The 14,534-nt window shown below is 43.0% G+C and overlaps 2 protein-coding genes and 1 long non-coding RNA gene across 6 annotated transcripts in view; 1 reads left to right on the forward strand and 2 right to left on the reverse strand.

The window, feature by feature from the left end:
• The window catches only part of LOC139259998 (microtubule-associated protein 2-like), a 607,920-nt gene that overhangs the window by 223,620 nt on the left and 369,766 nt on the right, over window positions 1-14,534 (forward strand). The window lies entirely within an intron of this gene.
• Window positions 1-14,534, reverse strand: part of LOC139259999 (uncharacterized) — a 90,161-nt gene that overhangs the window by 73,494 nt on the left and 2,133 nt on the right. For 2 of the 4 annotated variants that reach the window (XR_011592699.1, XR_011592698.1), the window contains exon 1: window positions 779-892. The exons of 1 other annotated variant lie outside the window; for it this stretch is intronic. This is a non-coding gene — a long non-coding RNA (uncharacterized lncRNA). Of the gene's footprint in view, window positions 1-778; window positions 893-14,534 lie in introns of those variants that run through there. One more of the 4 variants, XR_011592701.1, reaches the window with a different exon arrangement.
• Window positions 4,085-6,056, reverse strand: LOC139259325 (uncharacterized). Its single transcript, XM_070874851.1, has 2 exons — window positions 5,317-6,056; window positions 4,085-5,182 (listed from the first exon to the last, which is right to left on the reverse strand). The coding sequence occupies exons 1-2, from the start codon at window positions 5,381-5,383 to the stop codon at window positions 4,428-4,430; spliced, it is 822 nt and encodes a 273-aa protein (XP_070730952.1). The 5' UTR covers window positions 5,384-6,056; the 3' UTR covers window positions 4,085-4,427.

Consider the following 14,534-nt stretch of genomic DNA (forward strand, 5'->3'; position numbering starts at 1 on the left):
GCCGAAAAACGGGCTCAGCCAAAATTGAGCCCATTATCTGGTCATTATCACATTGCTGTTTGTAGGAGCTTGCTGAGTACAAATTGGATGCCACGTTTCTTACGTTACAACAGTGACTACACTTCAAAATTACTCGCTGTGAAGCGCTTTAGAACGTCCAGTAGTTGTGGAAGCCGCTAAATAAATGCAATCCTTTTTTATCTCTGTAATTGGGTATAAAGTTCTGTTAAGAATAGTCATACATGACTGACTTTCAGATTGTTTTTCATTCCCTCCTTGGCTCAAATTGGAAACATGGAGAGGGAGGGGGTGGGGGTGGGGGTGGGGGGACGTGCTGTGCTTAAAGCAGCTCTAACGCATTGTGCAATACTGCTGCCCTTCTTTCCAATACTTCAAAGGAGGCTTGTGCTTCTCGTGCCTATCCGTCTCCATGCCAAAAATTTAATTTTGAAGGGAAAATTCATATTCTGAGAACATGCTTTATTGACTTCACATTTAAATGATATGTTTCACTACTACCACCTTTAAGTGATTTTAGTGCTCGGCATTGCTTTGAATCAAAGGAGAATGTCACAGTGCTTATGTGCTCTGCAACCAGGCAGAAAAGAAAATAGAGAATTACGATTATCCCAAATGTTAAAGGACTGATCAGTGGCACGAGCAATACTCCATACTGGAACACAGCAGAATGGGCCCAAATTTCCCCAACCTCTTTTTCTGGCGCACTCTCCCGAGATGCGGTGACTTTGTGCGCTCAAAACGGAGCCAAAGAACTTACTAACAATTCTGGCTGCTCTAATATGTGTCCCGGGTCCTGGCACGGCATTTCTCATGGAGTCGGGGAGCGGAGCTACAGCCTGCGTCGAAAGCAGTGCCGGTAGCTGTCCGCATGCGCAGTAGAGCGTTCACGCAGGCGCAGTAGCTCCTCCCATGATGGAAATGATGATGCCTGCAGTGTGGGACCCAACACGACCCGCCCCTATCCTAGGCCAAGTGGCCTGCTGCACAGGCCAGCCACTGCCTTCCCTGCTGAGGGCTACAAGCAACAGTTTGGTGGCGGGAAGGGTTTTGATCCGGGGGGGGGGGGGGGGGGGAAGAGTTTTGATCGGTGGGGAGAGAAAGAATCTTCAAAGATTTTCCAGTACCTTAATATCTAGCTATCTTTACAAAAAATGTCCTTTCTGCAGAATCTTACAGCTCACCCACTATTGCATAGAAGTCTAAAATATTACTAATTATCAGAGTCACACTACGCAATGCTGAACACCAAAATTTAAGTTTACATTTTGACATGCTTTTTTTGTTAAGTCTAACGTTTTAAATTTCTAAACCTAGTTAGGGCAATTGGTGCTGCAGAAGTCAGAATCCAATGTGGTGTGATGCCGCACACCATTAGGCAAGAGCGTTGGTGCTTTTGATCTATTATTTACAAAGAAAACCCTCCCCTTGCTTAAGTGGCCCCTATACTTCAACCTTCATTACAAGATCATTTTTATTCTTGTAAAAACCCCATACTCAGTTTAATCAGGCTGATAGCATGTACACCCTGTCCAGTCTCGCTGCTTGGGATAAAAAAAAATAGCATTCCTATCATAACACTGTCATTTGGAGGCTACCTGCGCTGATTTCGTAACTCTCCGCAAGGGTTTTTTGTGCGGCCACAAGTGGCCACATACGCTGGCCTAAGTTAGTTTGGAGCAACTATTAGATAACCAAACTGGCTTAAATGGCCAAAACAGGCATAGGTGGTTGGTAACGCCTCCTTTTGAAAAAAAACTAAACTAAAAATATCCTAACTAACTCACTTAAACTAGTGCAAATTAAATGTGCAGAATGGGGATTTTTAAGATACTCCAGAAAAATCAAGTTGCTCCAAAAAAAACAGAACAACTCCTGGCCAAATTTGTGCCCAAAAGGGTCAAGTTTCGGCCTGAGTTGCTCCAAGCAACTGGTTTAGAATGGAGTATCTTAGAAATTGCAATTCTCGGCATTTAGTTTGCTCCAGTTCTAGTCAGTTAGAACAGTTTCATTTTGGAACAGATTTAGTTTTTCAAAAGGGGGCGTGTCCAGCCACTTACGCCTGTTTTGAAAGTTTAGGCAGTGAAAACTTACTCCAAACTAACTTAGAATGGAGTAAGTCTAGATTTTTGTATGCTCAGAAAAACTTTGCCTACACTTTAGAAATCAGGCGTAGGTTCCGGGGGGTGGAGGGGGGCGGGGGGGAAGGGAATTAATTACATTTTACAAGCATTCAACAGTCTTACTTATACAAATAAAGAGCCATCCTGAATAAAAAAATTATAAACAAAGCAAATACAAAATATTGAATTTTGCGGTGCTTCAGGCAGGCCTTCCATGTAGGAGACAGGGGCGCGTCAGTGACTCGACGGCAGCCGAAGACAGAGCAAGCAGCCTTCGAGCTGCGAGGGTAACTGAGGCCATTTGGCCAGGGACAGGGAGAGGCAGCCAGATAGCCAGTTTGAAACTTAAATTTGTAATTGCAGAATGGGTGCTGCATTGTCAACACCACGGATTATGCACTGGTTCGCCAGCAATTCACTGCATAGGAGAGAATTGATTAGAGCTCACCGTACCAGCAAGGTCATAGCCCGTAGGCTGATGGGCAGGAGACCTTACCCACGTCGGCAATATCGAGCCAGGCGCTTGTACCTGGACATGAGCGAGGCTGATTGTGTCAAAAGGCTGCGTTACTGCAGAGAAGTTGTCGTTGAGATCTGTGATATGCTGAGAGCAGATTTGCAGCCCAGAAGCAGAACGCCAACTGCCTTGCCTTCTATGCCTCGGGATCGTTTCTGGCTACAACTGGAGATGTGTGCGCCATGTCTCAACGTGCAATACATGCCTGTGTTTATCAGGCCACAGCTGCACTGTATGCACGGATGAATGACTTCATCAATTTCCCAATGACCGCATAAGTGATCCATGAGAGAGCTGTGGGCTTCTTCAGGATTGCTGGCTTTCCAAAGGTACAGAGTGCATTGATTGTACCCACATCGCCTTGCGAGCACCTGTGGAGGATTCCGAGCAGTACAGGAATAGAAAAGGTTTCCACTCCATTAATGTGCACTCGTGTGTGACGACAAGCAGCGCATCATGTCAGTCGATGCGAGATACCCTGGCAGCACCCATGATGCGTTCATCCTACGCGACAGCGTTATATCTGATATGTTTGAGCAGCAGCCAGAAGGGCAGAGCTGGCTACTGGGAGACAAAGGGTACGGCCTGACCACCTGGCTCATGACGCCCCTACGCGTGACACGGACAGAAGCTGACCGTCAATACAACATGGCGCACATTGCGACGCGCAGCATCATTGAGAAGACCATTGGCATATTGAAACAGCGTTTCCGATGCCTGGACCATTCTGGAGGCCACTTGCAATATTCTCCTCAGATTGTTGGTCACTTCATTGTTGTGTGCTGCATACTGCATAACTTAGCCATCATGAGGCAGCAGGAGCTGGTAGTGGAACCAGAAGACCCACGTGAGGGTCTAGTGCCTGATGATGGTATTTTGGAAGAGCAGGATGAGGATGATGACGACGATCAGGAAAGCATGCAAGTGCCTGGGTCGGAGGAGGGCCGTCCATTGTGCTCCTTTAATGATTGCTCGAGCCCTGCGCCAGCAGCTCATCCGTGAACGCTTCAACTACTGATGCCTGAGGGCTCTGTGACCACTGTTGCGCATGGACATGTTTATTCTTTGGAGTTGTTCCTACGTTGTGTTGTGTTAATGGAAGATGAATCAGTTTTAATGAAAAAATATTTTATTAACGTCACTAATAAAATATTTGTTGTATCCAACTTTACTTTTTAATATGACTCTTGAAGATCACTTAAAAACTTTAAGATCACTTATAAACTTGTAAAGTTACAGAACAATTTCAATGTGAAAAATCTTACACTCTTAAGATCACTTCAGGATCACTTCTTAGGTGCAAAATTAAATAAGATACAAAATGTGAGAGCATTTACACTATAAGATCACTTAAAAACCCTAAGATCACTTATAAGTTGTAAAGTTACAAAACTTACAAAACAATTTCAATTTGAAAAACGCTACTACAGCTACATCAAGAACAAGAACAAAAGCAGCAAAGAAAGGCTGCAACCATCTCTCATCCACATCTCAGTAAATGTTCACTTCTTCATGGCGGTGTCATTTGATTGGCGGGGCTGTGTGCCCTTATTGCAACAGCTATCTCCATGAGGGCCTGTTCCGTTGCTTCCATGCCCTCCTTGACGGCCTGTGCCGTCGATTGCACTCCCTCGGACATTCCCTCCCGAAGTTCCCGTGTCATTACTGCTATTTCTCCCGTCAGGACCGTCACCTCTTCACGTACTGCACTGACGCTACTGATGAGTGATCGGGTAAGCTCATTTGGTCTCCATACCCAATGCCACAACCTAAGCCGCATCTGTTGCACGCTGCATCTCAGGCGAGCGTGTCTCCAATCTCCTTTTCCTCTGCCTGGATCTGCCTCGCGGCACCACTGCACTGGGAGGCGGGGGCAGGGACGGTGGGACGCTCGGTGTTCCAAATGGCAGCACTACACAGGGAGGTGCAGGCTGGGACGGTGGGACGCTCGGTGTTGCAAACGGCAGCACTAGAGTGAGAGGCTCGGGCTGGGACGGTGGGACGCTCTGTGTTCCAGACGGGAGTACTAGAGTGAGAGGCGCGGGCTGGGACGGTGGGGCGCTCAGTGTTCCAGACGACAGCACTCGAGTGCGAGCCGTGGGCTGGGATGGTGGGTGAATGGGTGTAAACTGAATGGGTATATCACCAGCACCACTGGGACCCGCAACGTCGGAATCAAAACCATGGAAGGTGGAACCAGAACCTATGCGAGTGGGAGGCGCAGGCTCGGACGGTGGGGCACTGGCTGTAAACTGCTGCATTACACCAGCAGCACCACTCGGACCCGCAACATCGAAATCAAAACCATGGAAGGTGGAACCAGAACCTATGCAAGGGGTTGAAACTCTGATGCCCCTTAATAGGGGCTCATAAACATTAATTTGGAAGCTCTCCCCTGTAGACATTTCAGTCATCGCCGCCATCATCCAGTCTGGATCGTCCGCATCTGGTTGTACTGGTTCTTGTTCTGTATCTTCAGGATCCTCAGGGTTGGCATCATCATAATCATCATCATCATCATGTTCTACAAAATACATCAGAACAGTCAAATGTTTAACTGCAAGGGAGGGGGCAGGATGGGTGGCATGAGTACTCTCACACATAGCAGGCCAGGCAGCAGGTTGATTTGAAGGGCCACGATGCATTTTCAGGACTTACCCTCTCCCTCGCGTGTGGACCCAGCTTGTGCTGTACTGACTGCTTTTCTCCAAGTACGACTCATCATAGCAGCTACCCTCTGTTCCAAGGGTGTCAGTGGATGCAGATTGGGCGTGCCTCCTTCTGTTTGAGTTGTTTCCCTTTTGTTGTGGACCAATTTCTTCTGCAAACAGTAAAATATAATTTTAGCAGAGTACGTCTTTCTGCAGGGTGGGACATACAGATAGTCACGTTACAATTATGATAACATTAAAAAATGAAAATATTACTTACACTAACTACTTGACCAAGGTCGTTCCATTTCTTTTTACACTGGCTTCCAGATCTCATGGTGTGCACCACTGCGCAGTAATCTTATGCAACTTGGTTCCAATGTTTCTTCATTTCTTTAGGTGGCACTTTTATGCGACCTCTGTTGCTGGTATCTAGCTCCTGCCATCTCTGCTCAGTGACGTTGACTAATATCTCCACTTCCTCATGCAAGAAATTCTTTGTTCTTGGTGGACATTGTTCCATTGCTGTATTGAATTGACACTCTTATTTTTCAAAACACACAGTCCTTAATTTGCATGCACCTATGCAGCACCTGTTCTGGAAGTGTAGCAGTGAAAAGCAGCACTCACTGATTTCAGCAAATGATTTATTCAACAGTGCTGCTAAAAGCACTCCTTCAGACACCAAAAAAATCACCAAAATTCAATCCCAAGCCTTTCCAGAGGTCCACGAGACAAATCAGCACTTTTCTTTAAGTTCCTTTAAAAATGGCTGAGTGCCAATGTTTCTGGGCTACTGCGCACGCGCAGGGCTGCTGGCACGCGCAGGGCTGCTGGCACGCGCAGGGCTGCTGGCACGCGCAGGGCTGCTGGCACGACGTTCCCTCATTTGACTTCGCCCCGCCCCCTTCCACTTACAGAATCGGCGCGACTCTGTGGCTCCGCCCCCCGCTGCTGTCTGCGCGCCACGCCGAGCTTCCAGGGACCAGCAAGGAGCACGAGAATTACAAGGTAGATTTTTGTCGTGCTTTTAGGCGCGAAAAACAAGCGTCCATGTCGGGGCTGCCGTTCTAGGCGTGGCCCGAAACTTGACCCCAAAGTGTGGTAACTGAGAAAAAACAATTTAAAATAAATAACTGAAGGGAAAGAAAAAAAGTTGGTGATACAATGAGTGAAACCTGTTCTTTCTCTTTCTAGGCAGAATGTAAACCAGGCTGCAGGAATGAAAGTCTGCTTTTTTGTGGTGATTGAAAGGATGCTGTGCAGCCAGTCTTAATCCAGTTCCCAGTATGCTTCGGCATGCAGAAAGATTGTTGTTGGAAGTGTTGTTCTGTGGTTGAGTTCATGTCAGAGGAGAGGGAGCTTGGCTTTACCATGCTATGCCCGACTTGGGAGTATTGGATGCTATCATTTGTCCCAAAGAGGAAAACTATTCCATTCCCTAGCACTAACAGTCCTCACCTGGATAAGCAATTATAAACTGAATTTGAGAAGAAAAAAAGGTGTGGAGAGAATCAAGTGAAAGAAACCAAGCAAAGATTGGCAGTCAGGTTATTTAGGACAAAAGCACATATTTTTGCTGCTAATAGTCTTGCCTGATATTAAGTTACTTGTTTTATATATAGTTAAGATTGGTCATTTTTGTTAATGAGATTTTTTTTTTAATTGCAATAATAAACATGAAAAATATGATTGAAATTAATTTTGTGCATTGCCACTCCAGAAGCAATTATCTGAAACTGGAGAAATTTCTACATGGTTTAGAACTTAATCACCTTTTTTAGTTTTTATTTCTCTAATGATGCATTTAACTTAGTTTTAAGGAGTGATTTGGCAATACTGTGTCAGGTTCCCTTTAAATTGAATGGCAGTTTCCACTGCAGCCAGAACCCAGAACCCAAGGTTGAGCACGGCCAATATAATTGCCACCGTAGGCACAGAAGCCAGCACTGTTGCTGGTGCTCACAACCTTTGGAGGCAACACCTCCATGTCTATGGTGCTGGATTACTACTGAGACTGATGTCACTCATCATCATAGGCAGTCCCTCCAAATTGAGGAAGACTTGCTTCCACTCCCAAAGTGAGTTCTCTGGTGGCTGAACAGTCCAATACGAGAGCCACAGACCATGTCACAGGTGGGACAGACATTCATCGTGGGAAGGGGTGGGTGGGGCTGGTTTGCCGTGTGCTCCTTCTGCTGTCTGTGCTTGTCCTCTTCACGCTCTTACGCTTTATGCTTAACATCTGTAAGACAAAGGTCCTCCACCAGCCTGTCACCGCCGCACAGCACTGCCCTCCAATCCTCAAGATTCATGGCGCGGCCCTCGACAATGTGGACCATTTCCCATATCTCGGGAGCCTCTTATCAACAAAGGCAGACATTGATGCGGAGATTCAACATCGCCTCCAGTGCGCTAGTGCAGCCTTCGGCCGTCTGAGGTATAGAATTTATGAAGACCTGGCTCTCAAATCTACCACCAAGCTCATGGTCTACAGGGCTGTAGTAATACCCGCCCTCCTGTATGGATCTGAGGCATGGACCATGTATAGAAGGCACCTCAAGTCGCTGGAGATATATCACCAACGATGCAAAATCCTGCAAATCCCCTGGGAGGACAGGCGCAGCAACATCAGTGTCCTCGTGCAGGCTAACACTCAATCAGCTTCGCTGGGCAGGCCACATAGTTCGCATGCCAGATACGAGATTCCCTAAGCAAATGCTTTATGCGGAACTCCTTCATGGTAAACAAGCCAAAGGGGGACAGCGGAAGCGTTACAAAGACACCCTCAAAGCCTCCCTGGTAAAGTACGACATCACCACTGACACCTGGCCGAAGACTGCCCAGGTGGAGAAATTGCATCCGGGAGGGCGTTGAGTTCTTCGAGTCTCAACGCAAAGAGCGTGATGTCACTATACCACTGGCCACTATACCACTGGTGTATCAATTGGCAGGAAACAGGCAATGTGAATGCAGCATAAAGTTATTCAATTAGACCAAGACATGCTTATTTGTACAGGTGTATTTCACTTTATTATCACACGTGATCAAGGGTGCTGCAACTCCAGAAAGTGGAAACCAAATCTGAGTGTTATTATTTTAGCAAGCATTTTAAATTTGACAGTTTCATCTGAATAAGCATTTGATTACTATATGTCATCAAACAGTTTCTGTAACACTACTTTTTCTGTTTAATTGAAGATTCAATAGTAAATTAATTGTGCTCATAAAAATGTACTGTGGAAATTTCTAGAATAAGACTGCTGACGGGGCTGACATTTCTATTCAATGTACTATACTGCTTTCTAGCAGCTTACAACCTCTGGAGAATATGAAAGAGGTCCAGTCACATTACAAATGCATATAATGTGTTAGTTTATTTGAACTGCTTTTTGCTGGCAGAAGCAGCAGCAAGCTGTTAGAGGTATCTACCCTGTTGCTATAGCTCAATACTGAAACTGGTTTAGAAAGTGCTGATGTTTAAGGAGAGCTATATTTTACTTTTTGTCTTCAACATATGACTGATAAAATATTGAGTGGAGGGTGGGCAGTTTCCTCACTGGGAGACGGAGAGTTAGTTCTGGGTCAACCTGACCAACATTCTAGTAACTAGTTCAGAGCAGCATTGCCAGAGGCTTGTAATCAACTCAGCCTTTCAACCAAAGCAAACCTGTGGAAACAGGGAATGGAGACAAAGCTTACTCTCCAATACAACAAAAAAGTCAAATATGTCCAGATAAAATATCATGTAAAATGCTTCACAGGTTTGTAAATATGGATCTATGCAATGATCAGTGTTCTTGCTAAGCTACGCAGCCATGCAGTCAATCTGCAAAGTCTCATGCAGGCCACTCACCGGCTTTCTCATTTTCTCATTGTAGATACCATGCGTGCGCAAATATTTGAATGAGTCGCGCATTGAGGGAGGCAGGTCGTGCAGGAGGCAGCTTACAGCGGGACATTGGCAATGATGTGCGTCCATATGTGTTTAAGAGTTTTATTTAGAATTAAATTTGATACTAATATAGGTGTCCATTGCAGTTAATTATTTTACAGTGGCTATCTTGGTATAGTTTTCAACACAGATCATTCCTCAATATTCCAGGAATAGAGCCCAGTAGAAAAAAACACCCCTATATATCTGCTATTTAATTTGAAATTAGGATTTAAAAACAGATATTTAAACCAACTTAAGGAAGAAAAAAGATTAAGGAAAACCTTGCATCCTCAATTCAATACATTCCCTGGTGGACTAAGATCAAGTAAGATGTGCGTTAGGTGAAGAAATGCAGGGATACTTTATTGTGTTCCTAACACAGATGAGGCTGCACACAGGGAGGTTAAAGTAACAGTGACCTCAGTCTTTAATAAAACACTCCTGAGGAACAGGCCTTAGGGGCCAGCTTATATACAGTGCTCCCAAGGGATGCTGGGATCCCTTGGGACTTCAAGGGATGAGCTCCCTGGTGGCAGAACATGGGAGTGCATGCTTTACAGATACACAACATCCTTGCAGTCAAGAGCTCCTCTTTGTTGCTGCACCATGTGTTAAGGAAATGAGTTAGTCTTCAGGGAGAAGCTGCAGTGTTATCAAAATGGTACAGTTCCAAGGTTGGAAGCCTGGCAGAGAAGTAGAAATGGATTTATTTTTGCCATTAAAGAAAAAGTTATAATGTTTAAAAAAAAAACATATGATTTTAGATGTTAATGCAAGAAAATTGCTAACAAATTAAACTTAATAGAGGAGAAATTGCACCCTTAATGCTAATTGAAGCGTTTTCTATTCCAATATTATATTGCAATAATCCAGTGTAATTAAAATTCCTCTGTGTGTGTACACGTACTTTTATGTGTGAAACAATTTATTAAATGTATGTTGAATTTCATATTTTTACTTAATTTTATAAGTTTACACTGCCGCTGTATATTCCACAGTTCTAATAGGTAGCATAAGAAGCTATTGCAAGAATATTTTGAAAATTGCAGATTAAGCTTCCCTAACAACCGTAAAAGTGGCTTGGATTCAATCAAGACTATTTGCGACTATAAACACCATAGGTTTGAATGGGTGCCAGAATCAATGAGACCATATTCTAGTGCTGTTTAGGTTGCATAAGAACCTACTTCCCTTTCCTTCATTAAGACTCATCTTAATATCTGCCTCTTCGTCCAAGCATTTTGTCACCCGTCATATCTCCTTAATTAGTTCAGCATCCATTTTCACATTGTGCCTTTGTGAAACCCCTTGGTCTCTATGTTAAAGGCACTAAATAGATACAAGTTGTCATTGATACTATTCCTTCCTGTACTTGTTTGACTTATTGCATATAATTTTGTATTTGCTCATTTAAAATCTGTTCATGCATCTATACACACAGACAAATGCAATTTGCAATTTATACACATCCTGGTTTGTTTTTAAAATGTAAGTATTAATTGAAAGCGGCCACTTAAACAGGGAAGCTGAATCTACTTGTGCACAATTGGAATGTCAATGAGACCATATTCTGGTGCTGTTTGGTGAGCTGAAATTAAGACCTTATTGCTTTTGGATTTCAATGAGGATCAGTTCTTTGAATAGTTCTTCGAATAGATGGTTTCAAAGCTCTAATGCCTACTGTTTGCTTAGCAGCTGTGGCATATCCGTGCTTTAGCGAGCAGTAAATTTGTGCACTGTAGGCTTTTACAGTGCAATTTTTAAAACCGAGATGAAAACAAATTTGCAGAAATAAAGAAGGCCTATTTAAGCCCAGGCTTTCTTTGTTGTTTAAAAGGAAACAATAGCAAATGTTATTAAATCCATTCCTTACTTTTCTCCCTTTCTTCCTCCTTTTGTCCTTGGGACATGTTAATGCAACTTAAAAAAAAATCTTACTTTTCTCTAATTTATTTATTTTTCTCCAACCTTTAAAGATTCCCAGCTCTGGTGAGCAGATCTGCTGCTAAGCCTTTGATTCTTCTCATGACTTCAGGGCTGCTGACCAAGGGCATGGTGGCTCTTTGTCGGCCGGCGCGGACACGATGGACCGAAATTTACACCTCCTTCTGAGGTGTCAATTTCTATGTTTCTATGACTGTTACTGGCAGTTTGTGGAATAACCCAATTTTAGGTCCATGAGGAAGCTAAAGCCCTATCGAGTTTTGGACCCGACAATCTAGTTTCTGGACACATCTTAAAAAGTAAATGTTGTCCAGCTTTTCAAATAAGTATTTTTTGCAGTTAATGTTTTCCAGTGAATTTTTATCAGCAACGAAGAAAATATTGTCTGTCGTTATGACACCACTCCTTTCTTACGCCTACCTGTCCTGCCTTTGTTCTGTTTTGAACTTGGTAAATGGTGACAATATGGTCACCATACTTGTTCCTGATGCCACTGCCAAGCTTATGAAATCACCATAAGGGGAATTGCGAATAAGAACTTAATGAGAAGCGGGAAACGTCTGGGAATGGAACTAGAATTTGTTGAAGAACAGAGTATTGTTGGTAGTGGAAGTTGTGGTAACCCATTGTACTTAACTTCTGACTCCTCAGAGCAAAAACTGTAACACCTTTTGCGTTAGACTACTCTCGCTTATCTGTGGGGAATACAATTGCAGCCACATATTTATGCTTACTGGGGCAATGTAACATGACCTTTCTGCTAAGATTAACAGATAGTATCATATTAAGAACTTCAAAACCTAGTGCAGCTTTCATGACATTTCATCTGATGGTTTAACAACATAAATGAGAAGTAATACTTTTAAGTCAACTATTCACTTTATGGTCCAAATTGTGACTAGATCCTAGGCCTTTTTGATTTGAACCACTGGATGAATAAGGTTATGAGGATAAGGAATGAGATTGCAGTCTCATCCATATTCAGTGATTTCTCTGATTAAAACTGCTTTCGGATTCCGATCAGGAACCTGCTGGGAATGGAGATGGTGGCTTGGTGAATAACAGAGTGCAAAATCCTGCTATTGCATTGTCATGGTAATCAAGTGCTGGTCATCTGTTCCATGCTTAGCATTTCATTGCTTAGAACAAGAGCCAGTTTTATATTTAAAAAAGGCACCACATCGGTCGGGTGCATTGTGATAGCTACACAATGAACCAATCATATAATGTATGTGTATTGCTTAATGCTCAAGTAATTGATGTTCCATATGGTGGCCTGTAACTTTGATGGCTCACATCAGTAGTTGAAATTAAATTTATTTCTATTAAAAAATGAAAAATAAATAAATTCAAGATTTACCAGAGATTTCTGTACAGAGTGGGAACTGCTGTGGTTCCATGCAGTGCTGTCAATGTGAATATTGCAGAGGCGGTGAACTCAGGATTATAATATTTGAATATGGCACATAAACACATTGCTTGATTAGTGTTAATTCTTTAGTGGTAGTTCTGTAAAGGTGCTGCATGACGCTGTTATCACACTTTTTCAAAATGGTGGTTGTAGTAATGCATTTTGTTTACCAATATAAACATTTCTCGCAGTTGTTTCAAATTAGAATGTAAAGAAACCCATCATGAAAAGCAGTTGGGGATTCAATTATTCTCAATGAAACTAGGTGAAATACTGATCTTTGCAATAGAACATTTATTTTAGTTCACCTGGTAAGAACTCAATAGTCTATGTTGATAAGAAATTTCTCCTTATATTGGTTTTAGTTAGAGTAAAAAAACAAGAAGATAGTTAATATAACTTCAAAGAGAATCCCTTAAGAGTTCATTTATGTTTGACATTCTGTATTTTTACTTTTTATTAGCATGCGAAAGAGACTTCTGATGATAGCCATGTTCCATGTCATTCAAAGAAGGATTTGTCCTGCATTGAAAGCTGTAATTTATATGATTGATTTTCTCTCTCATTCTATTTTCTTAACAGCCATTCATGTTACTATTTAAATTGTCATGATTTTCCAGCTTGCTTTAAAGAAACATGCTTACAAAAATTAAATATTCCCCTCAAGTGTCGCAATGTCAAAGGTAACGGTGTTTAGATCAATCCTGTGCAGTGGACCAATTTGCACTTTTAAATTACATTTTCTTTAAATCCTCTTTCCTTTCATGCCCTTATATCTGTCACCTTTTCAGTGTTTTCTTTAAGCAGGAAGGCCAGGACACCAGGACCTCCTGATGAAGTTCCTATCAATACCTCTCATTTCAGCTAACAAGACATTTAGTACATTATACAAAATATTTCTGCTACCAGCAGCGATGAAATATTTCACTGCAAAATGCTCTCAGGAAGAACTGATGAAACTGAATCATTAAGAATAGTTTAGTTTGAAGCCGGCATTCCATTACAGACCCATCTTGGGAGCTTAATCCTCTACTATAAGCATTTTAAAATCTACCAAATTTATCACAACTCTACAAATAGGGGCCCCATATATCCATGTATGTTCTGCTAGATGCCCGCTGTAACTCCAAAGAAATGTCCCTGAAACAGAAAGGGCACTGGGTTCCTTCTTACTCTAGGAGTTTCCAGTTGGCCAAGTAAGGAACAGAACCTCCCCCCACCCCTTGCAAGGCAAGTGACACCAATGTGTGAAGCCAAGAGTAGAACTTCCTATGCTGACAGTTACACTTCCCAATCTAACCTGGAACCCAATGATAAGACAAGGTTTTTTTTTAATTCTAGATTGTCTCCCTTACACAGGGGACTTCATGGGTTCTTCCTGGAGGGGTGGCGGGGTGGTAGCTTGGGCATTCCCATCCCCTCCTGATGGTGGCCAAGCACCGTATTTCCCAACAGAATGGGGCAAGTGAGTACTGGAGATGCAGTAATGGTGTGGGTGCACACTGCTACCATGCTAATTAGGTGCCATCCTAATGATTCCACAAGATCTGTTGGAGTCAATACTATGTATATACATAGTATTTACAGCACAGAAACAAGCCTTTCGGCCCAACTTGTCTATGCTGGTGTTTATGCTCCACAGAGCCACCTCTCACCTTACTTCATCTAGCCCTATCAGCATAACATAGAATAGAATCATAGAAATCTTACAGCACAGAAGGAGGTCACTCAGTCTGTCTGACCTGTGCCAGCTCTCTGCAAGAGCACTTCAGCTAGCCTCACTCCCCCGACCTTCTATTCCTTTTTCCCCTCATGTACTTAGCAAGCTTCCCCTTAAATGCATCTAAGCTATTCACCTCAACTACTCCATTTGGTAGCAAGTTCCATATTTTAACCACACTCTAGCTAATGATGTTTCTCCTGAACTCCTTAT

This window comes from Pristiophorus japonicus, chromosome 3, assembly GCF_044704955.1.
Source record: "Pristiophorus japonicus isolate sPriJap1 chromosome 3, sPriJap1.hap1, whole genome shotgun sequence".
NCBI lineage: Eukaryota > Metazoa > Chordata > Chondrichthyes > Pristiophoridae > Pristiophorus > Pristiophorus japonicus.